The sequence below is a fragment of the Leptonychotes weddellii genome, chromosome 7 (assembly GCF_054177405.1).
Source record: "Leptonychotes weddellii isolate Sample4059 chromosome 7, ASM5417740v2, whole genome shotgun sequence".
Lineage (NCBI taxonomy): Eukaryota > Metazoa > Chordata > Mammalia > Carnivora > Phocidae > Leptonychotes > Leptonychotes weddellii.
In genome coordinates, this window is record NC_138375.1 from 111,598,127 (window position 1) to 111,622,561 (window position 24,435).

Here is a 24,435-nt window from a genome sequence, read left to right on the forward strand (position 1 = left end):
GGACCTGGGCTCAGGCAGAAAGTGGTAATGGGGGTTGTAGCCACCAGAACTCAGGGTGATGTGACTTCTTCCTGCCAGGCCCTAGAGGCTACTCTCCACTTCTCCCACCCTTGTCATGTGCTGGGGCCTTATGGCAAGGACAGGACGGAGAACTCTGACTGGCTGACACCCTCTAGACCCCGGATGATTATTGCTTCCCTGCTCCTCAGCAAGGCTGAATGAGGTCCTCTCTGTGGGAGGATGACAGGGATGGGGAGTGGAGTGGTCGTCTGCCGTCCCCACCCCACCCCTCAGCAGACTTGGTTTTCATTAATTCACTTGTTCATTTATTCTCTCATTCAGATTGTGTTTGTTGAACACTTACTTGGTTAGGTCCCAGGGTTCTGAGGTTGGTAAGTCACAAGCCCTGCCGTCAGGGAGCTCACGCTCTGGTGGGGGAGGCCTCGGTCAGTTGGAGCTGAGGGGGTGGTCAGAGGAGGCCAGTGATAGCCAAGCTGAGACCTGGAGGACACATAGAGAACAAGCCAGCTGGGGTAGGGAAAGGTTTCAGGCCCAAGAAGATAGAGGAAGACCTGTGCTGAGGGAGAGCGGTCCGATGGAGGAACCCACATGTTCAGTAGAACTGAAAGAAGTGATGGGGTGAGGGGCCAAGGGGCCACATGGAGCCACAGGGGTCGAGGGGACCACTTTGTCTAGCACCTCGTCAGCCTTGCTAAGGAGGGTGCCCTTGTCCTGATGGAGGGGAAGCAAGGGCTGGCTTGTAGGCACTCTCCTGGCTGCTGCAAAGTCATTTGCTCACTCTTTCATCCTGACTTAGTACAATTGCATCCACCAGGTCCTGTTCTAGGGCAGGAGGTGGTCAGAAGAACAGTGGTGGGAGGAGCGCACCGGGACAAGTATGCGAATGCTGAGAAAAATAGCATTTAATAGCATTCAAGCAGTGAATGCCAAGGAAAATAAAGTACAAGGGGAGAGAGTGTTAGGGGCTCCCTTTTTGGACCTAGTGGTCAGGGAAGGCTTCTCTGAGGAGATGCAGTGTGAACAGAAGGAGGCAAAGCAGTGAGCCCTGTGGGGGTCCGGGGCGGTGCTTTGTAGACCAGAGAGAGAGAGCAGAGACGGGTGTCGGAGGAAGAGCAAGAGTCCCAGTACAGAGAGAAGAGCGAGCACAGGAGGGCAGCTCCTGCTAGCTGTGGCCGGGACTTGAGCTTTCTCTTCGCAGTGGTGCGCTGGAGAGCTAGGGGCCGAGGAGAGGCCTAACGGGACTGACACTTTAACGGGATCACTCTTGTTGCGTGGTGAACACAGGCAGCACGGGCAGGGACAGTGGCAGGGGGCCCAGCGCTGTGTCTGCTGCAGAGCCAGGTGGGAGTTGATGTGGTTTGATCCGAGGCGATGAGAGAGAAGGCTGTGCAAAGCGCTCGGACCCAGATGTGTTCCCAAGGTAGAGCTGAGAGGACGCGCTCGCGGACGGCATGTGGCTGAGAGGAGAGGGGTCAAGGGTGAATGAAGCCTCACTCTGGGGCTGGCTTCCCATTCAGAAGTGGGAAGGCAGAAAAGCAGGGGAATACTGGGACCTGGCCCCGTCCATACTGAGTTGGCCATTCAAGCCAGGGACGCCGACTTGGCAGCCAGAGCCAGTCTGCAGCCCAGGGGAGAGGCCGCCTGTGAGGAGCGCACGCCATACGGGTGTCCGAGGTGCTGTGAGCTGCTTGTTCGACACAGCTCCTGTCAAAATCAAATTCCACAAACTTAAAATTAAATGACATATTAAAAAAGCAAAAGTAATTTTTTTTTTTTAAAGATTTTATTTATTTATTTGACAGAGAGAGACACAGCGAGAGAGGGAACACAAGCAGGGGGAGTGGGAGAGGGAGAAGCAGGCTTCCCGCCGAGCGGAGAGCCCGACGCCGGGGCTCGATCCCAGGACCCTGGGATCATGACCCGAGCCGAAGGCAGACGCTCAACGACTGAGCCACCCAGGCACCCCAAAGCAAAAGTAATTTTTAAAAACCAGCAGAAGAAGAGCAACAGAAGAGCTTCTTGTAAACCAAAACAGAAGAAAAGGACATAATAAAGAGGCAGAAACCAATGAAACTGAAGACAGCAAAGTTAGAGAAAATCAAGGAAATGCAAGGTGGTTCTTTGAAAAAAGAAGACACAAATTACCCATCTCGGGAATTAAAAAGAGGATATCACTGCAGACCCTGCAAGCATTAAAAGGATAATGATTGAGCACTACAAACAATGCTAGGTCCATAAATTTGACAACTCAGAAGAAATGATGGACGAGTTCCTTGAAACTACTGTCTTTCATTGTATTAGTTTGCCACTGCTGCTCTAATAAATGACCACGAACTTCATACCTTAAAACAACTCAGATTTGCTCTACCGTAGTTCTGTAGCTCAGAAGTCAGACACTGTTCTCATGGGCCAAAACCCAGAGTCCAGAGTCGTCGGCCGGGCTGCATTCCTTCCTCGAGGCGCTGGGTAGGATCCGTTGCCTTGCCTTTTCAGCACCTGGAGGCTGCCTGCATTCCTTGGCTTGTGGCCCTGTCCTCCATCTTCAAAACCAGCAAAAGCCACTCAGCTTCTCATGTGACACCACTCTGACCTTCTCTCCTGCCTCTCTTTTCCACTTTAAGGCCCCTGTGATTACATCAGGCCCACCGGCATAATGCAGGATTGGTTTAAAACCTTCCCACAAGAAATCTTCAGACTCAGTTTCCCTGGCAAATTCTATCACACAATACCAGTTCTACAGTCTGTTCCTGAAAATAGAAGAATCCACTCCCAAACTCATTCCATAAGGTCAGGGATCACTGGGGAGGGGAGATCTTATAGGCAGCGTTAAGGACTTTAGATTTTCCTAAGGTCTCTACTAAAATCCTCAGTGCAGAACTTGTCAACAGAATATATTAGCAAATCGAATACAGGAGGGGTTTATCCTGGGAATGCAAGGCTAGTTCAGCACAATTCCCCAGATTAACAGACTAAAGAAGAAAAAGCCACATGTTCATCTCAATAGATGCAGAAAAAAAGTGACAAAATTCAATATCCGTTCATAATGAAAACTCTCAGCAAATTAGGGATAGAAGGGAATTTTGTCAACCTGATACAAGGAAACCACATAAAAACCTATAACAAAAATCAAACTTCATAGTCAAAGACTGATTTGTTTTTCCCCAAGATTACAAAGAAGGCAAGAATGCCAGTGCCCTCTACTCTTTTTCTCTCCTTTTCAATATTTGTACCAGAAGTTCTAGGCACTGCAGTAAGGCAAGAAAATGAATAGGCCTACAGATTGAAAAGAATAAATCAAACCGTCTATATTCATAGATGACATGATTGTCAATGTAGAAAATACCATGGAATGTACAAAAAAATCTAGAACTGACAGTGAGTTTAGCAAGATGACAGGATATAAGGTAACGTCCAAAAATCAATTATATTTCTGTATACTGGCAATGAACAACTGGAAATGAGATTTAAAAACAGTACCACTGGGGTGCCTGTCTGGCTCAGTCGGTGGAGCGTGCGACTCTTGATCTCAGAGTTGTGAGTTTGAGACCCACCTTGGGTGTTGAGATTACGTAGGAATAAATCTATTATAAAAAAAGTACATTAAAAAGTAAGAATAAAAATAAAAACAGTACCATTTACAATACCACTGAAACAAACGTGTAAATGAGGCAAAATATGTGCACAGTTGTTATGTTGAAAACTAAAACACTAATGAAAGAAATAAAAATTATCTAAATATACCTGATCCTTGAACAGTGTGGGGGTTGGTGTGCTGACCCCCGTGTGGTAGAGAATCCACACATAACTTTTAACTTCTCAAAAACTTAACTACTAACAGCCTACTGTTGACCAGAAGCCTTATAAGCAATGACATACACAGTTGATTTACACATACGTGGTATGTTATGTGTATTACAGATTGTATTAGAATAAATGAGAGAAAAGAAAATGTTATTAAGAAAAACCCAAGAAAGAGAAAATACATTTACAGTGCTCTTACATATTTATTGAGGAAAAAATCCACCTGTAAGTGGACCCGTGCAATTCAAACCCGTGTTCTTCAAGCCTCAACTGTAAATGGATTCATGGGTTGGAAGACAATCCACCCCCCCCCAAATTGATCTATGGATTCAATTCAATCCCAGCAGGAATATTTTAGATCTCAAGAGTGTGATGTGAAAATTTATGTGGAGATAGAAAGGAATCGGAATAACTAAAACAGTCTTGAAAAAGAGGGGGAAAAGTTGGAGGACTCACACTAGCTGATTTTAAGACCACAAAGCTATGGTATTCAAGACAGGGTGGCATCGGTCAAAGAACAGACACATAGATGGATGAACCACAATAAAGAATTCAGAAATATACCCACACAAGTATAGTTACTGGATTTTTGACAGAGGTACAAAGGCATTTCAGTGGAGAAACGTTTGTCTTTTCAATAAATGGTGCTGCAACAAGTGGACGGTCATGTTTTTTACAATGAACCTTAACCTATACCTGTCATCTTACTTCACTCAAAATTTAACCGCATATCAATAATAGACCTAAATGAAAAACTATACAACTTTTAGAAGAAAAGAGGAATGAAATCTTGGTGACCTTGAGTTAGGCTAAGACTTCCTAGATACAACTCCACACACACAATTCATAAAGTAAAAAAGGAATAAATGGAAATACATCAAAATTAAAAACCTGTTCTGGGGCGCCTGGGTGGCTCAGTCGGTTGAGCGACTGCCTTCGGCTCGGGTCATGATCCTGGAGTCCCGGGATCGAGTCCCACATCGGGCTCCCTGCTCGGCGGGGAGTCTGCTTCTCCCTCTGACCCTTTCATGCTCTATCTCATTCTCTCTCTCAAATAAATAAATAAAATCTTTAAAAAAAATAAATAAATAAAAACCTGTTCTGTGAAGGAAATTAATAAAGACAAGCCACAAACAAGGAAAAAATAGGTGCAAATCACATACCTGAAAAAGGTTGTATCCAGATTATATAAAGAATCCTCAGAACGCATCAATAAAAAAAAGTCAACCCATGGAGCACCTGGGTGGCCTTGGTTAAGCGTCTGCCTTCAGCTCAGGTCATGATCCTGGGGTCCTGGGATCGAGCCCAGAGTCCCGCGTCAGGTTCCCTGCTCAACAGGGAGTCTGCTTCTCCTTCTCTCTCTGCCTCTCCCTGGTCTTGTGCTCTCTCTCTCTCTCTCTCAAATAAGTAAAATCTTAAAGTCAACCCAGTTAAAAAAAAAAAAATAGGCAAGAGATTTCAAAAGACATTACCCCCAGAGAAGATATACAAGTGACAAGCATGTGAAGAGATGCTCAGCATCATTAGTTGTTAGAGCAATGCAAATTAAAACTACAAGATACTATGACCTATCTATGCAAATGGCTAAAAAAAATAAAAAACCTAAGCACACAAAAAACCTGACATCACCATGTGCGGGTGAGGATGCAGAGTGATTGGAACTCCTACATTCCCGGTGTGAATGCAAAATGATGCAGCTACTATGGAATAGAGTTTTGTCCTTATTAAGTTACATACTTATCATGTAACTAACATACCAGTCTCATTCCCTGGTATTTTACCCAAAATAAACATCAAGATTCACACAAAAACTTGTACACAAATGCTTATGTCAACTTTAAAAAACTACAACAACAAAAACACAACCTAGGAACAATTAAAATGTCCTTCCTCTGGGGGGCGGATAGACAAACTGTGGTCCATGTGTGCAGGGCAGCAGTGCTCCACATCGGGAAGCAGTGAGCTGGTGATTGATGCACACGGCAACAGCCCTGCGTCTGAAACCCATGACCCTGAGTGGAAGAAGCCAGACTCAAAAGACTACATACTATACGATTCCATTTATGTGACATCCTGGAAGAGGCAAAAGTACAGGGAAGGTGTTTTGCCAGGACCTAAGAGGATGTTTCTACTACATTGGGGTAGAACAGGGAATCATTGAGGGGTGATGGTACCATTCTGTACCTTGATTGAGGTGGTTGTACTACTCTGTACATGAGTCAAAATCCATAGAAGTATACATCAGAAGTGAGTTTTACTGTATGTAAATTCAAAATTTAAAAATGTGAAGGCAATAAACACTCAAAACTCATTGTTTCCTAAGTACTTGACATTTGACTATTATCTGTGCTCTTGAGATTATAGTTGACCCTCGAAAATTACGGGTTTGAACTGTGCAGGTCCACTTATGTGCGTTTTTTTTTTTAAATGCAGTACAGTACTGTACATGTATTTTCTCTTGTGTTTTTCTTAATGTTTTCTCTAGTTTATTGTAAGACAGTATATAACACATAAAACACACAGGGGCACCTGGGTGGTTCAGTGGGTTAAGCATCCAACTCTTGGTTTCGGCTCAGGTCACAATCTCTGAGGGCTCCAAACTCAGCAGGGAGTCTGCTTAAGATTCTCTCTCCTTCCCCGCTCTGCCTCTCTACCCCACTCATGCTCTATCTCAAATAAATAAAATGTAAAAAAAAAAAAAATACGTGTTAATCTCAAGGTGTACAATAAGGCTTCCAATCAACAGTAGGCTATTAGTACTTAAGTTGGGGGAAGTCAAAATTTATACGGGGACATTCGACTGCACGGGGCTCCATTCCCCATTCCCTGAGTCGTTCAGGAGTCAGCTATACTTACGTGTGTCTGTCCTATCCGGGTAGTGGAAACACTACACAATGGTGTGCCCCGGCGCTTCTATTCCCAACCCCACCTTCAGGACATTACCCTGGTGGCTGGAAATCTGATGTGGGAGTTCTGACATCATGAAATGCAGGAAATGCTACAAATCCAGGCTTGATTTATTGTGTTGATTGTCTAGACTTAACAAAGTGATGAAGAAATGTTAATACTGCCTATTAAACTTAAAAGTGGGTCATCTATAGATAGCCCAAAAAATGAATGATGTCTCCCAGTATTTGACAGCTATTATCTGAGTGAGCAAAGAAGTCACTCGTAGATGAACAAGTGTGATTCCAACATATGTTATCGTTGCTTCACTTTCATCTTACTCCTTAAGGTCAACAAAATAGCACCCAACTTTGATGTCAGAACTAGACTTATTGGTCAGTTGCAAACATAGGTTGGCCATGGATGCAATTTCAGCAGAAATCAGTGAAAGCCTTTCGTGAGAATCAGCTGGCTGTATGAATTTATAGTAGAGTACTGCATACTTGGTTAATTGTGAATTATGTACTACAAACCCTTTGCAGGAGTGGAATGTGTAATAAACAAATGCATGTACGCATATGCAGCCCCTCCCCTCCGCCCCGGGAAGCCAGTTGTTAAGCATTTGGCAGCATACCACAGGCCCGAGGTGTGAGATCTGGTTGCCTCAGCATTAGAGGTCAAGAGGAGAAGGAGCTGGGAGAGGAGATGAGGGGCAGAGATCAGGGATGGGTGTGGGACACCGGGGGCTGGGGGGGACGGAGTGGCCCCCAGCATCACATGCTACTAAAGAGGAGGAATGGACAGAATGGTGTGCTGGGGAGAAGGGCCGGCAGTGGGCCTGAAGGCTCATCTGAGGAGTTCTGTGCAAGGGGGGAGGAGACAGGACTCAAGGGCAGCTCTTTGTATTGTCCTTGGTTTTAAACTTTGGAACCTATGAGAACATGTTTTGTCTGCTGCCGAGAAAGATGGGGGAGGAAGGAGAACCTGGGAGGCAGGAACTAGAAGGGAGTGTTGAGTAGAGCCCTTGAGTAGGCCAGGGGCCTGGAGAGCCCCGAGGACCGGCACAGGGATGTGGCAGCTGCGGTGGGGAGGAGCTTGAGGCAGCCTCCTGGGAGGAAGGCTGGGGGACAGGCCCCTGCCCTGCCCTCTGTGGCCCAGAAGGGATGGTCATCTGAGGCTTTAGAGAGACCAGGTCTTGAAGCTGGGAGGGGCGCTGGGCCCCTTGCCTGTTGTGGACTCAGGGGACTGGCTTCACCTCTGTGACTCAGTCCCCTAAGCTCTAAGGTCAGAGGGGCAGTAATGGCACCAGTCGTCACAGGTTGTTAGGATGAGGTGGGGGGCAGGGCGGGTGAAGGCCTGACAGGCTGTGGGCCGCATGCCCGGTACGTGGCTGCTCCGTGGCCGCTCCTTCTCTCTTCCTTGGGGGGAAGCATTCAGTGGCGAGGATTAAGGCTGCAGAGGTGAGGTGGGGTCTTTGAGGTGTCTGTCTGGGGACCATGGGGGGCGCTGCTGGGTGGTCAGCAGGGGAAGGAGGAGGGCAGCTGCTGCCGGCGAGCAGAGGGAGCCAGGCTCTGCAGTGCCCACGTGCAGGTAGTGGCCAGGCTGGTGAGGCGCCGTCAGGAAGGGAGCTGGCTGGGCCTCACCTGAGGGAGGTGACACTGAGGGTCATGTCTGCCTTGTCTGAGAAGCATGCTGAGGGCAAACCGTTTTTGTGGCAAAGGAGGGGAGGGAATACCCCCAAGGACAAGGTGGGGTAAGTCTCCCTCGTGGTCAGCCCGGCTGTGCAGCTTTAGACTGTGGTCTCTGAGGAGGATGGAGGATTTCGGGATTTCTGGGCAGGGCCTCTGGTGCCTCCTCACTTGCCTGCTCTGTGCCTTCTAGTATCTTCTGCTAGATTGGTTTGCATTGATGAACGGTTCAACATTTCTCAAGCACGTGCCAAGCCCTTTGCTGGGCAATAGGGTGAACAAGCCCAACAGTGTTCCCCAGCGGAACGCAGGGCGGCCGCATGAGGGCCACCCCGTGAGGGCGAGCGCCGGGCTACCGTGCGCCGTGGTGGAGGGCCGGGCCGAGGCCCGGGGAGGGAGGGAGGCTGTGGGCCAGTACTTCCCACTGTGGTACAGGAATGATACACATGAACATTTATTAGAATGTTACCTGAATGTGTACTAGAAGAAGTAGAAGGAGCACATGACCATGATTTCGGATATTGCTGAGGAGGAGGATTGAACAAGTTCATCTTTTTAAGTAATGGTATTAACGCTGGGACGACGATATGGCCAAGGATGATCCAGACCCACTCGTGATGGGTCACAGGGAGAGCACAGGAGGCAGTTCGGGTGCAGAGGGTCACAGTGCCAGGCCCTCCAGACCCACCCGCCAGCAGGTGAGGTGGGTGGTCCCAGACAGGGCCTGATGCAGAGACTTGACTCTCTAGGAGGTATTTCCAGAAGATTCCTTTGCTACTAGGTGAAACTGGATAATAGATGCTGGGGGCTGAGGTAGACCAGTTTTGGAAGCTTTGCAGCAGTCAGTCCAGGTGAGACTGGGGACTTGGCCTCTGCTGGAGGCAGGGCTGTAGGACAGACGGCAGGTCAGGTGATGAAACTGGGGGCAGATGTGGATCCGGAGCTCAGGGTGGAAGACCGTTGTGGGGTGAGACCAACTGATGGCAACAGAAGCCATGAGAATGGCCCAAGCGTCCGTGCGGATCCTGAGTCCACCAGGGGAGGGGCTGAGCCAGGGAGGCCAGTGCCTCGTGGACTCAGCCCCGCTGGACGTCCTGGGGCGGCTGCTCTCTCCGTGGCCAGGGCCTTGGAAAGTCAGTGAGGAACAAAACAGATGCCCACCTGCATGGACACATACACTGTGGAGAAAGAGAGGGCAGGGTATGAATTTATCAGGGAGGGGGTTTCGGGTTAGAGAACTTTTGACAGGATACCTGAAGGGGAGACCCTGAGGAGGCACAGGGAGATCTCTGGGGAGGGTGACCTGCAGGCAGCGGGAGCGGCCAGCTGGGCGTGAGAGCAGTCCCATCATTGAGGACTTTTACTAGGAGATGGAAGCCTCTGGAAGGACTGAGGTAAGAGAATGACACTATCAGACCTGTTTATCGGGGTTCCTGTGACTGCCGTGGGGAGTGGAGTGAGGGAACAGGATGACTGGGGAAGCCTGGTGGGGAGTCACTGCAGTGGTCGGGGTGCACAGGACTGTGGGGGGGGGGTTGGTGTGACCAACAGTATGGCGGAAGTGATTTATCACTTTTTTTGAGATCAGGTTTTTAAAAAAAACAAAAACAAAAACCATGTAGCTTCCATCTGGTTGCTGTTAGCTTTTCCGGCTGCCAATCTCTCTGGATCATTCCCTCTGGGGGAAGCCAGTTACCATGTTTGAGCTGCTCTATGGAAAGGCCCACGAGGCACGGAGCCGAGGCCTTCTGCCAACAGCCACGTGAAGAAGCTCAGAAGCAGATCCCCCAGCCCATCAAGGCCTCAGACCCTGCAGCCCCATGAGACCCCAAGTCAGAGCCTCCCACTGAGCTGCTCCTGGATTCTTCAGAAACTGTGGTAATGAGTGTTTGTTCCTCTAGCTGCTAAGTTGTGGGGCAATCTGTTACACGGAAATAAATTAACACTGTCATGATGTCTTAGACCAGGTAATAATCAACAGAGGCGATGAGTAGCTGGACCCGCCTACATTTTAAGGAAATTAGCTCAAGTTTGAGATGCTGATTAAGACATCCAAGTGGAGAATTCAGGAGGCAGACAGAATGAAGTTCTGAGAGAAATCAGCATTTGGACGGTATTTAAAGCCAGGAGTCTGGCTAAGATCTGAAGAATGAGCAGAGCCAGAGAGAGAGAAGCAGCCCAGTTACAGAGCCCTGGGACCGCACAGCCAGGAAGAGAAGGAGCACACGGTAAGGAAGGACTCTGGGAAGGAGGCTGGGGTAGGGAAGGAGTGTTCACCTGGGCCACCTGTATGGTGAGGCTGATGAGACGAACAGCCATGCTACTTGGTGGTGGGGCGGACGGCAGCTGAGTGGCCGGGACACGGCTGACCAAAATGGAAGTGAGGAGGACGACACAAGGACTGTATTGGTCTCTTTGGGGCCCTGTGCTTCGGGAGGGGATGTGTGCTGGGGAGGGACATGAGTTTAAGGGGGGCTTTTATGTTTAAGGCACAGTTGTAAGCTGGTAGGACGATTCAGAAGAGGGGGGGAGACACCCACGGAGACATCATGGATGCCTCCAAGGTTCTGACCACCTGAAGCTCCAACATGGGAGTTCCGGAGGAGGGTGAGGCCCTCCGGGGGCGCTGGCACAGAGGCTCCAAGGCCATGCAGTTCTCAGCCTGGAGCCACAGACTGTGTGTTTCCGGCTGGGCGATGCTATCCCTGGGGCAGAGGGACACGGCGAGGGCAGGGCACCGCAGATGCTGTGGGCAAATCCCAAGAGATGGTTAATGTAAAACCCGACTCCACTAGAAGGCAAAGAAAATGACCTTGGCCTCTCAGACTTGGTTTCATAGTGGACTTTATTGGGAAAAGTTAGTGTAAAAAACATTCAAATTCATAAAATTTAAATAAGACAGTAAAATTATACCTTGTAGCTATAGTAATCGCTATAGTAATCACAAATAAGGTAAAGTCTAAAATTATTATTGCCTAAGCAAACACTATTTTGTCAGGCTTCTGTTGCAAAGCCCAAGGCAGGAAACACTGCAATTATTAGAAGTGAGCCCAAGATGAATTTGCATTTGAAGCTGAGGAAAGGGAAAAAAGCATGTTCTGATTAGGGCATCACAACATTCTAGCCTGAAAAAAGCAACTTTATTAATGACCTGCAGCAGAGTACATTAGTAATTGTAACCAGGCATTAAAATTCTCATTTCGTGTCATAAAGAGAGTAATCAGTTTTCTTCATGATGCATTATGTTTTACTGAGCCTCGTGTGGTTTGTCCCTCCAAGACCTTTCTGAGAATGTCCCTTCTCCAGGCACAGCTTCCTAAGATGCCCAGGTAGCTTCCTCAGGAACATCTATGGTCATGTGACACCAGCCAAACCCCCCCCGCCCCCCGAACCCAGGGCTGGTGGAAGCCGCCTCCCTAGCCAAGGTGGACTCCGTCCCCTCCTCTCAGCCCCTAATGCCACACTGTGAACTCGCTCAAGAGTGTCACTAACAAGTTAATGTGGGTTTCTCTTTGGTTATGGAATTATTTTTATTTAAGCTTACAAAAATATAGCTAGAAATGTGTTTCTGAATTCCAAAAGGATTTTTGACCAATCTAAACACAAGTATGTCCTTGCCAAATTCACCACCTGGACAGGTTTAAAATCTGCCTACGTCCCTGTGGAATCTAACATCACTGTTCTACTTAGCGGATACATTTGGGTGAAGAGCAGTGACCGATCTTTAGAAGCCCCAAGAGGTGGGGGCAGGGCGGCCCTAGATGCTGTCCATGGCTTTGAACTCGCTAAGGGCCTGCACAGGGTTCACGTGCTTCTTCTGAGATGCCCGTTTAATCTTGGTCTGGGTCTCATCCTGCTTCTCTCTCTTCACCAAGGGCTTTTTCTCAGGTGCCTTCATCTTCCACGACACAGCCGGGAGGTTGAGGGAAGCCATGCCCTGAGACTTCTGATACTTGGTGGAGGCCACGTAGGACGCCTTCACCGTCTGTACCACCGCATTCATCAAGTTCTTGGCGGCCTGGATCAGGGACATGGCGCTGTCCACCTGAGAAGCACAGACAGGGCAGTGAGGACCACAGGGGCCTGGGCAGTAGCTCTCCCAATGGTTACTGACCTTATCCAAGAAAGCTGAAAATGCCTGTTTCAGATACTTAGAAGTAAAAGGAGAAGTACCCAAAACACAAGGCACCATCACCTTGCCCATCCGCACCCCTCCACAAATCTTGATTCAGACTCAAAACCCAGAGGAGGATCTGTGAGTGACCGCAGAGCTGTAACCACCAGCAGGGACGAGGCGGCGTCCTAGACAGAAACCCACCGCCTTTGGTATGTCGCGCATACCACGGAGTTCTCTGAAAGGAAACCCCCCGAGATGAGCAGAAGTTACAGGGAATCCGTGGAGCCCAGCAGGCCAAGCAAGAAGTCTGCTCCCCCCACCCAACGTGACGAGGGGTCCGAACCGTGGCACAGGAAACAAGCCAGGGAAGAGATACCCCTTGAGCACTCCGTGAAGGGTGGAGGAGGTCTGACAAAGCCTGGCTATGTCATCTCTGCAATTTTTGAACAGGTTCAATTCCTCTCTGGGGGAAGAACAACAGGAAAGATAAAACTCCTTTTTCCCAGCCAGAGGCCAGCCCGGTAATGGCTCCTGGCCGTCACCAGGTACTGCGGTTCATCAGGGCGCTGCCGACGTGCAGCCTGTGCGCGCCGAGGATGGAGAAGAAACCTGTGGTTTTTCCACAGCGCACTTTCCTGGTTTCAGGGCAGGTAAGGAATGTATGCGGACATGAGGCTACTTTCATTTTGGAAAACCACTTCTTTTCATGGATAAAACTTACCCCCGAGACGACGAGCTCCCCACCTAGATTCTGCACCTCAGCCTTGACTTTGCTGCAGATGTTGAGCTGGTGGCAGTAGAGGGCGATCCGCTGCAGGTAGGCCAGCAGGTCCTGCTTGCAGGCTGAGTCTGGGCACTGACGGGGGAGCAGCAGTTCAGCACCCAGCACCCCAGGCCTGGCCCCAACACAGCCGACCCCCCGGGCTAGCGGGGCGCGCCTCAGTGCCCGCGAAGGGCAGGGGAGGGCAGTTACCAGCTACTGGCGGCACTCCGGCCCTAGGCGGCTCTGCTGGGGCCCATGTCCCTCAACGGGAGAAAAAGCCTCAGCAAGAGCCTGGTTCTGGAGAGAAGGGAGAGTGCTTTGAGCTACGTAATAACCATCCAAGTGCTCTTCTGCTCACAGACACTTTACGTGCTCCTAAACATAGCATAAAAGGAGCTGTTCATGAGTGAGTAAACCGAAGCAAGGAAAAGAGCACCCAGGGACTGTGAGGTCTTGACCAGCCTCAGGGAAACTAAGGGCAGCCCCGTTCCTGTCCTGTTGCCGAAGCTGAGGGTGGCTTAGGAAGCTCCCCACCAACAATGAAATAGAGCACCTCCCTCAAGTGTTTACAGCAAACACTTCCCTCCTGTGGGGCTGGAATGTTGTGCTAAGAAGCTAGTGAAGAACTGCAGAGCCACCTCCGATCTACGCATCAAGACCGAGTTGGCGGCCATGGGCCGTGTGGAGTGGAAAGCGGGACGGGTGAGGAGAGGCCACCGCCGTCTAGGCCCGGGCTGGGGAGGCCTGGCCTGAGCTGGTGGCTGCAGAGAGGAAAAGACTGGATGGTGTCAAGCTGCCTGTGGCCGGCAGATACACCGGGGCTTCGTCCTGGACTGCAAAGAGGGGAGTCAAGAACGACTTCTAAATCTTTGGCTTGAGTGGTGAGGAGCCACTGCCACTTGTCCTGCAGCCTGGATCAGGGCAAGGAGGGGACTGCGAGGTTGGACCTACAGGGAAAAACTCTAATGGGCAACAGGGGCTCCGATAATGAATCTTAGAGCATCAGGGGAAATGTACTGTAAAGTTGCCAGGAGATAGGAACCACCTTTGTTGAGCGATGCATATGGAAGCAAAGGGGTGAAGGCCGGGTGCCTGAGAACACGCAGCACAGGGGACAGACGCATCTGTCCCCAGCGGAGCACATCCACTTTCCAAAGCACTAGCGTGGGACTCCTAATTCTTAGGCGAAATACACCCATGAGATGCCCTTCTACCCCTAGTTCCAGTGTGTGAGGACCCGCAGAGGCAGCTCCTGGCTGGATCTGAAGGTCTGCAGCATACGGGGAGAGAACAAGCAGCGGCCCACAGGAGTGGCTGATGAGCCGCCACCACAGAGGATGGCAGGACACACGCACCTGCTCCAGAGAGGTGCTCTAACGCAAACTGGGCCTGGCTCCTAAGGCTTGTCAGAGAAAAAGAGGAATTCAGAAATCCTTACAAATCTCTAATCAGGCAGGCTGACGAGTTAAGCACAAGGTTGGAGAGGAGAAGAGTGCTGTGTCCCCAGAAAAATAATAGTCACCACCTTGGAACGGACCGCACTGGGCTCCCCAAAGAAACCCACGTAGCAAGCCTCTCACTCACGTGGTCTGCGATGGTCCGGCCGAGCTTATCCATCCTGGATCCGGCCTCCGCAATTTTCTTGGCAGCACTGATCACGTCTGATGTATTTTTGAGCGGTCCTTTACCTCTGACAAGAGAGAACGAGGATCGTCGTACGTAGCTGGAGATGGACAGAAAGGGAAGAGGCCTGCAAAGCAGTACAGGGTCGCCCTCTGCACACGTGCTGGGGGCAGGGGCAGCTCACCGGGTGAAGTCTGTCATCTCCATCATAATCATGCACATCTGCTTGGCCAGCACGATGATGTCATTACCACTGTCGTCCCACTTGGACACTTCGGCATCCAGCTTGCTCTTTTCTTCCTGGAAGCTGGCCACCTGTTCTGCAATCTTTGCTTTTTGCTCCTGGGGAAGCTGAGCCATGATCGCCTGGAATGAGAAGCACAGAAAGCTCTTACATAAAGAGAAGATGAAGTTCCCACAGTGCATTAGCCCAGAGTATTTCTACCAAGCAATCTATGACACAGGTAGGATAATGCTTTAATAGGTTTCGTTTTGCCTAAAGGTCCATTTCTTCTCATTTTGAGCAGAGGTTTACAGCAGCCTGAATCTCCGACCCACTTTCAAGAACAAGTTGGAGTGTGGGGGAAAATACAGTGTGAGGGATAGAAAGCTAAGCATGGAAGCTTCCAGATCACACCTGTACGGGAACACAAGCTACTTAATTGTTTTGTAAATTCATCCTCCGCCTGCTGCCGTGGGGAGAGGACATAAGAGAAGGGGCTGATGCATGGAACCCTTTCCCTGGTGGGCCTTGTGTGGGCATTTCCTGTTGCTTCTACTTTCAGCTACTTGACATGGCATTAAAACTATCAAAGCAGCACCTGGAGGCCTGGTGCCCACCTCAAGGCCCACGGACTCCAAGCCTTGAGCTGCTCCCCACTCGGCTTCCCCGAGTGCTCTTGATGGAGTGGGGCCCAAAGCAATGATGCATTCGCTGTGCAAAATGATTTCTAAGGAGTGGAAAAAGACTCCACAGAAATATTTCTTGGCATGCTCCCAAAAACATAAACGCTATTGATTGAAGATTTAATGACTCAAATGAATGCAATGGCTCTGAATGATTTTCTTGAATGTACCAGTTATTTTTTTTTTAACCCATGAATAATTAAATAGCTCATACCCATGGTATCATTGAGATGGGCAAAGACAGCAATCTTTTTCGAATTTCACAATCCTCTTAACAAACACTGCATTGACTGGATGCTAGGGCCTTCCCGATGCAGGGCTCTGTCATCAACCAAAGCCCCAGGGCCCAGCTGAGGCAGAGGGCTTGTTCCTGCCCTGCTCCCAGCTGAGGAGGCATTCTGGAGGAACAGACAACTGGCTAGCATGTGCCACAACTGAGGTTAACCTCAGTCCTGCTGCCAGAGAAAAGAGTGGGAAAATGGTGTTCTCAATATCGAGAGCATTTTCCTAGAAAATAAAAAGCCAAGTTCCCGGAGTCACACGGAAGGGCTGCAAAGTGAAGTCAAACATGTCCCCTACCCGGGCACTTTGGCCAGCTATCAGCTGATCATCTTCTGTCTGGACGCTTGTCCTACTTCTGACATCGAAGTCCTCTGTCTCGAAGTCAGAGTCATCCAGTTCCTCGGGGGTCTACAACCAACACAGAGATCACAAGTCAGATACAAGCCCGGGCCTCTGGGCCCAATGTATGAACACCCAAAATTCTGGATTTTCATGTGCCATGTTCTAAACAGTTCTGGGGAATGAAGTTAAAATCATTCATTATTCATCTAAGACCCCGCCTCACTGATGCACACGCGGGGTGGCCCATCCAACAAACACTGGGCAAAGGCACCACATCAATACTTCCCAAAGGATCAAGGAGTTTCTCTATGGGGGCTGGGGCTTCAACTTCCACTAGAGTCAAGACTCTCTTTGAAATCATGTACTCCTCTAACACCTGTATCCTAACACAAAGGTGAGGATTATCCTGGGTAGGAAACGCACTGTATTAAAAAGAGAAATATTTTATCCAACATTAAGCAGGTTCTCATAACCTTCCCACTTGATGGCAAAAAGAAAATTAATGAATTACATAATACTGGGCTTTCTCTTAGGATACTGCTTTGAGAAGTACAAACAGGTAATGGATTTTTATGGATTTCTTTTGTATTTACTTTTATGAATGCAAAAAGAATATGGCAGGTAAAGTCTGAGTATGTACCAAAGACCCTGATTACTAGTCCTAGCTCTTTGCTTTAATTACGAAATAAAATTCCTATTTTGCACAACCTCCAGCCTCTCATGATTAGCTGCTGACTTGAAACATAATGTTGTCTTCTGGAAGTTATCAGTAACAGGGCAGCAGGCGGAACAGCTGGGGTTGGCTCTTGGCCCAGCTGGCCAGCCTGTGACAGGAGGGCAGTGAGGCGAGTCCCTCATCCGCACCAGGACCTAATCCAAGCCCAGCCCAAGGGCTCTCTGTGAGGCCTCAATGAGAGGACGTGTGAGGAAGCATCTGGCCAGGCCCAGACTATCTTGGGTTTGTACACAGGCAAAGGCCAAGCCTATCCCTCAATGAGATGAGGTAAGGACAGCGGGGGTCACACCAGCAAGCCATAAGGAACACATGAATGGAAGATCCTGAAGTCTCTCGGACTTGGCAACATGAAACACTACACCACCACTGGCCATTTTAAATCCTAGGGTCACAGATACCTGTGGAGGATTTTTCTCAAAGAAGTGCCTCCTGATAAGAACTCTGCTTCTGTACCACCCTCGCTAGTCCAATAGAGACCCAAGAACTGTTCTTGCCAAGAAAACCCTGTACCTCCTCTTCTTTCATTCTTGCTGAGTATCTGTGTGGCAAGTACTGTTCTGGGCCCTGGAGGTACAAAATGACTAACACACAGCAATATCCCTGCTCTTACCTATATACTAATGGGAAAAATGACAGGAAACAAAATGAAAAAGTGAATTTTATCACATCAGAAAGTGATTAAAATCAATAAAGCACCGAGGGTTATATGGGAGGACCTAAGGGAGGAGTGTTCTAGCCGAATGGGGTCACCAGAACCAAGGCCCAGAGGAAGGAACTTGCCGGGGCAATTACAGGAGCAAGGAGGCCATGGCAGAGGGACTCAGCTCACTACTGCCCACATGTCACAGGTCCACTCCTGTCAACAGGAGCCCCCGGAGAGCAGCAGGTGGTGAGGTCCTAGAAGGCCTGTGGGCCAGGGTAAGGACTGGCGCCCCACACAGCCTGCTGACGGTGTGGAGCAGTGGGTAACATGATCTAACCGAAGCTTAAAAGGACCACTTGGGCTGATCTGTGGACAGGGAGACTGCAGGCATCAAGGGACGAGAACAGGGAGGCGGCTGCATGAATCCAGGTGAGTGACGTCAGCGGCCTGGCCTAGAGTGGGACCAGTGTTCAGATGTGCTCTGTACTGTGAAGGTAGGTCTGACAGGATTTGCTGATAGATCAGATGTGGGGCAGGAGACCAAAAGAGCAAGCAAGAGTTATTGTGAGGTTGGGCCTGAGCAAGTGGAAGGTAGGCTGCCAGCAACTAACACGTAAGACCGGGCGGCACAGGGTGGGGGTGAAAGATCAGGAGGTGCCTGTTAGATAATCGAGCGCCAAGAGGGAGCAGGTGTGTGTAGAACTCAGGAGAGTCACCCTCATGTCTTATCCACCAAGGGAATAAGGACAGTCAGAGAAGAGTTCGAGAACTTTGCTACCAGGCGTGCCACTGGTCAGAAGCTGAAGAGATGAGCACAAGGCAGCAAAGCAGACTAAGAAGGAGGGGGACACCAAGAGGTTTTCCTGAAAAGGGGAGAAATACCGTCATGCGACACGCTTGGGGAAAGGCGCCGAGGACAGTCTTCGGAGCACCGGGACATCCACGGAGAGAGGGGAAAGCAGAGTCCCCGTGCACAGACAAGGCAGGGGGCAGGCGGCAGGCCGGATGTCCAGACCACTTCCGCACCAGAGAGAGAGAGCAGCAGGCCACTGAGGAGGCGAGCAGGAAGGTCTGAAACCTCCCTAGGTGCTAAGGTTGGGGGGCAATGCTGGCCGGTTCCAGGACCCCCCGAGAGGCGGCTGCCAGCACTCTGCCAGGCTCAGCCGAAGGCGGATTCCACGAGGACTGGACCGTGTGAGGCAACATAAGGAAGTGAAATGGGCAAAGGAGAGTCTATGGACTAACGAGAGACGCAAAGCTAGAAAAGGAGTGAAGCAAAGACCAGAGAGGCCGAGTGAGGGTGACGAGGGAGGAAGCCTCAGGGCTGTCACAGTCCTGGAGAGCGGGAGCTGCTGAAAGGGACATGTGACACTGGTAATGACAAGAACTACGTGTGACTACGAAGGGAGGCTGAGGTGGAGGAGAACGGGACAGCAAGCAGCTGAAGAGTTCCTGGGGTTGGAAGGATTCTTGAATTAGAAACAGCAACGGAGCTCAAGGCGAGGGCCTGCCGCCCGGCTGCTTTACAGGCCTCCACCTCGCCCTGGCTCCAGCGCTCCTGGCAGCCCACGCCTCTGCCACCCAAGGCCCCATCCCCGTGTCCCAGCACAGCTCTTGCATGGCCCCGCCCTGTGTGGGGCACATTACCTACAGTACAGCTCATTTAAACCACCAGTACCTCTGTTTTTAAGAGAAGATGAGAGAGATGAGGGAACCTGCCTGCAGTCCGAGAACTGGAAGAGGGGCCCAGGAGGCCTGCCTGCTCCCAGGACCTGCTTTCCCCCAACAGCACTTGAGGATCTGCACACATTTCCTCGCATGTCTGCAGTATCCACGCACTTAAACCCCTCAAAACGTTAACTTCAGACACCAATGACTCCCCTTTATCACGGAGGTTCCTTTTATTCTATTTCTAGGTATCTGTCAGTGTTTACCAGTGGTTGGTGGGACCGATCCCTTCACACTACTGAGCTATGGCTGCTGGGTTTAACCTGTCATTCAGCCAGGCCAGGTTTCTTCTTGGGGCACAGGTATGAAGGGATGGAGAAATCAAAACAACCCCCTGCCCCCGCCCTGTCCCGGGGACCGGGAGGCAGCAGCAACAGCCAGCAGCTGGCCGGGAGATCCAGCAACACCTGGCTGTCCTCCTCAGCCCCAGGAGGAGCAGCGGCGGTCTTGCCCAAGTGTTTCTACACTGCGTACGAAACGGGTCCAGCCTCACGCAACTGCCTTAGAAATGCCTCTGTTTCCAGCTTACTATCTGGCTGGGTTCTGCAGGGTGCCAAGCTGAGAAGACAAAACGTGGGACAGGATCCCTGCCGACCTTGAGAGGTTCAACTAGCAAACAATGAAAGTAAACGAAAGCCCCCTGAGCCTACTGGCCGGGCAGCAGAGCCCGGCCGCTATCTGGGCAACAGGCAGGCCCCACAGGGCAACCACGGCTCTGCAGCGAGAGCGGGGCCTGGCCTAGGCTTGCGGGACCCCTGGGGGTCCCTGGGGAGAGGGACTCACACTCCCTGCTCTCAGCTTCCAGAGCAACGGGCTCATCCTCAGCACAGCATGTGAGAGATGAAACGTTAGGGCAAGACAGCTGTGAGACTGGGCCCCAGCACCCTGCACCGTATTACAGGGGGGTTAGCAGTTTCTCAAAACGCCTGTGTTTATGCCAACAAGGAGGGGGTGCTGGCCTTTCCCTCACCTGGTAAGAACTGCTGTGTTCTCAGAGCAAATGGGTCCAATGGGGCCCAGGGCAGGCGGCACTTCCGGGGAGCATCAGCAGTGGCTACCACAGGCACGAATCCTCCCCACGAACGCACTGAGGCCCCAGGAGCCTCCTGCCTCCCCACCACTCCTTCAAGGACAGCGGATTCTATGTGAAGGATAACTTCAACCTGCATTAAGGAAGTACTCAACCAAAGAGGCTTCGCTCTGTCTAGTTTCCCTCTAACTTACCAGAAGCCTCCTATTTGCGGGGACTGTATGCCTGAAACTAAATCCTCAAAGCCAACTCACACCAGCTCCCCTTCTTGGCCCAAGTTTGGGCTCTAACTTGCGACTAAAAGTCATTTAGACAACATAATTAAATATATCTCATTTTAACAGCTTTTAGATTCATGGTTTTAATACACCACCACCGCATCTGCTGAGTTCCAGAATGATGCACTGCTCAAGTTTAGCGAACGATAAGCAAGAAGCTGTTACAAGGTCTGAAATGCAGTTACTCACCCTTATCATCAACACCGCTTTCCTGATGTCCCGGATGCCATCATACACCAGGCGGGAGGCATCGATAAACTCATTCTCATCCATGGGCTGGGCGGGGTCCGAGCTGAGGGCTTCCACGGCCGCCTCCACTTGCTCCGTAAAACGCGGCATGACTGTGGAGAAAGAGGCAGGGCAGACCCTGCTGGCCTGGCAGACATCGTTGTTCTACCACCAGCCCTCCCTAAATCCCTCAGGGAGACACGAGGCGGCAAGGTGTATGATGAAGAGCCTCTGCCTCCACCTATGTGAGAAGTAGTTACGGTTGAAATAAATTAAATGCCATATTTTACCAAGACTCACATCATCTTTGTCTCTTTGACCAGATTTTGCAGTATCAGATTTGGATGGATGAGCCACTGAAGTGAGATAAACTGGAGGCCTTGCTTAAGAACAGGACCCCCCTGCTTAATTCAGTATTTATTCACTAACAAGAAACTCAACTCAGAGGGTCATCTTAAATAGTATGTTCAGAACTATTCCCATCATTAGCTGTGGGACACGTGAAAGAAAGGTGAAAACACTTAATTTGGCGGATCAACTTCTCAAAGCCTGATGTTCGACCCAGACATGTCGTGTGAAGACCTGAGCTGCATCCTGATCTTGCCCTTCTTAACCACAGGGCCTGGACTCGCAGGGTGGCCCAGCCCACCCAGGCCATCTATGCGTGGGGAGCACCATAAAGGGAGGGAGTCCCCGAACCTGTGTTGGAGAGCAGCTTTGTGGCTTCCAGCACCTTCTCTGTGTAGACCCCTGGCTCATAGTTGTCCATCTCTGAGGTGACTACATGAATGACCCGAGCAGCCCGGCCTCGAATCGCACCAGCTGTGCGGTCCAACCCATCCACATCTTTCTCTTGGAGAGCAATGACGCATTTGTTCACATCTTCCAAAATGTGATTCTCTGAAGAACGAACAAAAAGCTGAATGAGGGAGAAGGCATTCCACTAGAAGGGGACAACTGCAGGCTGGCACCTGTCGCTCACGGAGTACTCATTGCATGCCAAAGTTCCCCGTGTATCATTTCGCTGAAGAGACCAGACTCACCGCTGGATTAACTGTCCCACAGAAATTCAACCTGTAATCACCTCCAAGAATAATAATCTTCAATTCCAGGTTTATAGAAAGTGGGAGAGATCAACTGAGATCTTCAAGGCACAATTGTTCTGTAAGCCAGGCAGAAAATTCAGATCACAGAAACCTTAATAACTTCTCTTTTCTTTAAATAATCCCACTGACCTTATGTCCAAAATAAAGTCTAAAATAGAAGAAAGGGTTCACTAGAAGTCTCTATCCTTCCAGTCCCTTGCCCCTCCCTCCAGTAGATGCCAATGGTATTCGGACAATTTGCCAAGAAGCCAGGACAGCTCTGGGATAGAAGGTGCTGGAAAGCAGAATGAATCCTCCTCTGGAGGTCACTGGGGGAGCCCACCTGAGGCAAAACATTTAGTGATCCGCTCACAGGTGCCTGTAGAACTGCTGTGGTATTTGCAAAAACCCTTGAATTGTGTTGACAGGTGGCTCCTACTAGTTTTCGAACAGGATTTGGAGGACCCACCAAAACTACTTTTCCTCAAAGCAAAATGCTTGAGACTGGATTCTGGGAACCTCAGAGTAAGGAGTTAGCCTCAGCTTCATCTATAATAACAGCAAAGTGGAACGAAAATGTCCAAGAGCAGAGTAGGGATAAAATATGGGTACTATATAGCCATTAAAATGGATGATGTCAATCTGAAACGGCTGACCCAAATGGTAAAGGGAATGTTCTCACCCAGAAATGCAGAGACCACCAGCAGACAGCCCAAATGACAGGGCTGCTCAGACCCTGTGGGGTGGGTGGGAGAGTGACATAAAGGAAAGACCCTGTGTCATCATTTGGCCAATGCCTTCCTGCTCAGAAAGGAGCTCTTCAAGACATTTAAGGACTTGTAGAAGACATGTTCACTCGCTTAAGCCAAAAGAATACCTGGTACAGTAGTGAAAGATTAAAGGTCCTAGTTTTTCTGAAAGAGCTAGAACAACCAGGGTAAACATAATCTGTTTAAGAAACATATCTGGTCATCTTATGCATTGACATGTCATTATTCTGGACTGCCTCCTGATTTAACCCACTTCCAGAAGCCATTCCCCTTCCCCTCGCAGTGTCTGCTAACATACTCAGTCAAGTTCTATGTGACAGTGTCTAGAAGGGAAGTAACAGTAAGCTTGACCTCTTTAGATACTCCCAATAATAGAGTGGTCATGGTGCTATTTCCTTTCATGTCAAAGGGAGCCAGACGCAAGTGGTACTTAGTGTATCTATCAAAGAAGAGAGCACCACAGTGCCTTGCCTTTGGGCTTCAGGTTCCCCTGTAGACCCCAAGAGAAACCACAGCCCTCCTCTTTGTATTTCCCAAGAGACTGCGGGCAAAATGGAGTAAGATGAAAAAAAAATCACAATGAGGAAGAAGTAATGATGTGAAAGGACTGAAAGTAAGTTTGGTAAAAACACATTTCCTATAAAATTAAACACACTCTGACCATGTGATCCAGGAGTCACACTCCTTGGTATTTATTTAAAGGAGCTAAAAACTTACATCCACAGAAAAACCTGCACATGAATGTTTAGGACAGCTCTGTTCATAATTGCCAAACCGCTGAAAGCAAACAAGATGTACTTCAGTGGATGAATGGAAAAAATGAAGTAAATCCAGACCATGGGATATTATTCAGCACTGACAAGAAATGAGCTATGAAGCCACGAAAAGACATGGAGAAACCTTCACTGCGTATTATTAAATGAAAAAAGCCAATCTGAAAGGCTACACACTCTATGATTCCAACCAAATGACATTCTGGAAAAGGCAACAAAACTATGGAGACAGTAAAAAGTATCAGGAGTTGGAGGTGAGGAGGGAAGAACAGGAAGAGCATAGAGGACTTTTCAGGGCAATGAATATTGTACATGGCACTGTGATGATGGATACATTTGTCCAAACCCATGGAAGATACACCAACCAAGAGTGAACAGTGATGTACATGATGGACTCTGGGTGATAAGGTAGTACAGGTTCATCAATTGTAACAAATGTGCCACCGTGATGGGGGAAGCTGTGCACGTGTGGGGTGACGGAGAGAGAGTCTCTGTACCCTCCTCTTCATTTTGCTGTGAATTTTTCTTTAAATAAATTATTTCCAGTGAAAGCCAAAATACAGTGTGAATTCCTATTACAGAAGGGAAAAATGAATTACCACAGTACAGCTAAGAAGACCCTAATTCAAACATTAGAGGGGACTTGCTAGGGTTTCCATCACTGTACTATTAACAGAGAAAATGTATTAAACTTTTTACATAAATTTTAGGGAGGATATGTGAACCAATCGTTAA

At 49.4% G+C, this 24,435-nt stretch overlaps 1 protein-coding gene across 1 annotated transcript in view; it reads right to left on the reverse strand.

The window, feature by feature from the left end:
• Window positions 1-11,223: 11,223 nt before the first annotated feature.
• CTNNA1 (catenin alpha 1) overlaps window positions 11,224-24,435 on the reverse strand; it is a 122,799-nt gene continuing 109,587 nt past the window's right edge. Inside the window, exons 9-15 of the mRNA XM_031035087.2 lie at window positions 21,772-21,972; window positions 21,034-21,185; window positions 16,385-16,495; window positions 15,084-15,265; window positions 14,861-14,966; window positions 13,235-13,369; window positions 11,224-12,441 (exon numbers count right to left, since the gene is read on the reverse strand). Of these exons, the coding sequence (XP_030890947.1) occupies window positions 12,154-12,441; window positions 13,235-13,369; window positions 14,861-14,966; window positions 15,084-15,265; window positions 16,385-16,495; window positions 21,034-21,185; window positions 21,772-21,972 (1,175 nt within the window). The 3' untranslated portion in view covers window positions 11,224-12,153. The remainder of the gene's footprint in view (window positions 12,442-13,234; window positions 13,370-14,860; window positions 14,967-15,083; window positions 15,266-16,384; window positions 16,496-21,033; window positions 21,186-21,771; window positions 21,973-24,435) is intronic.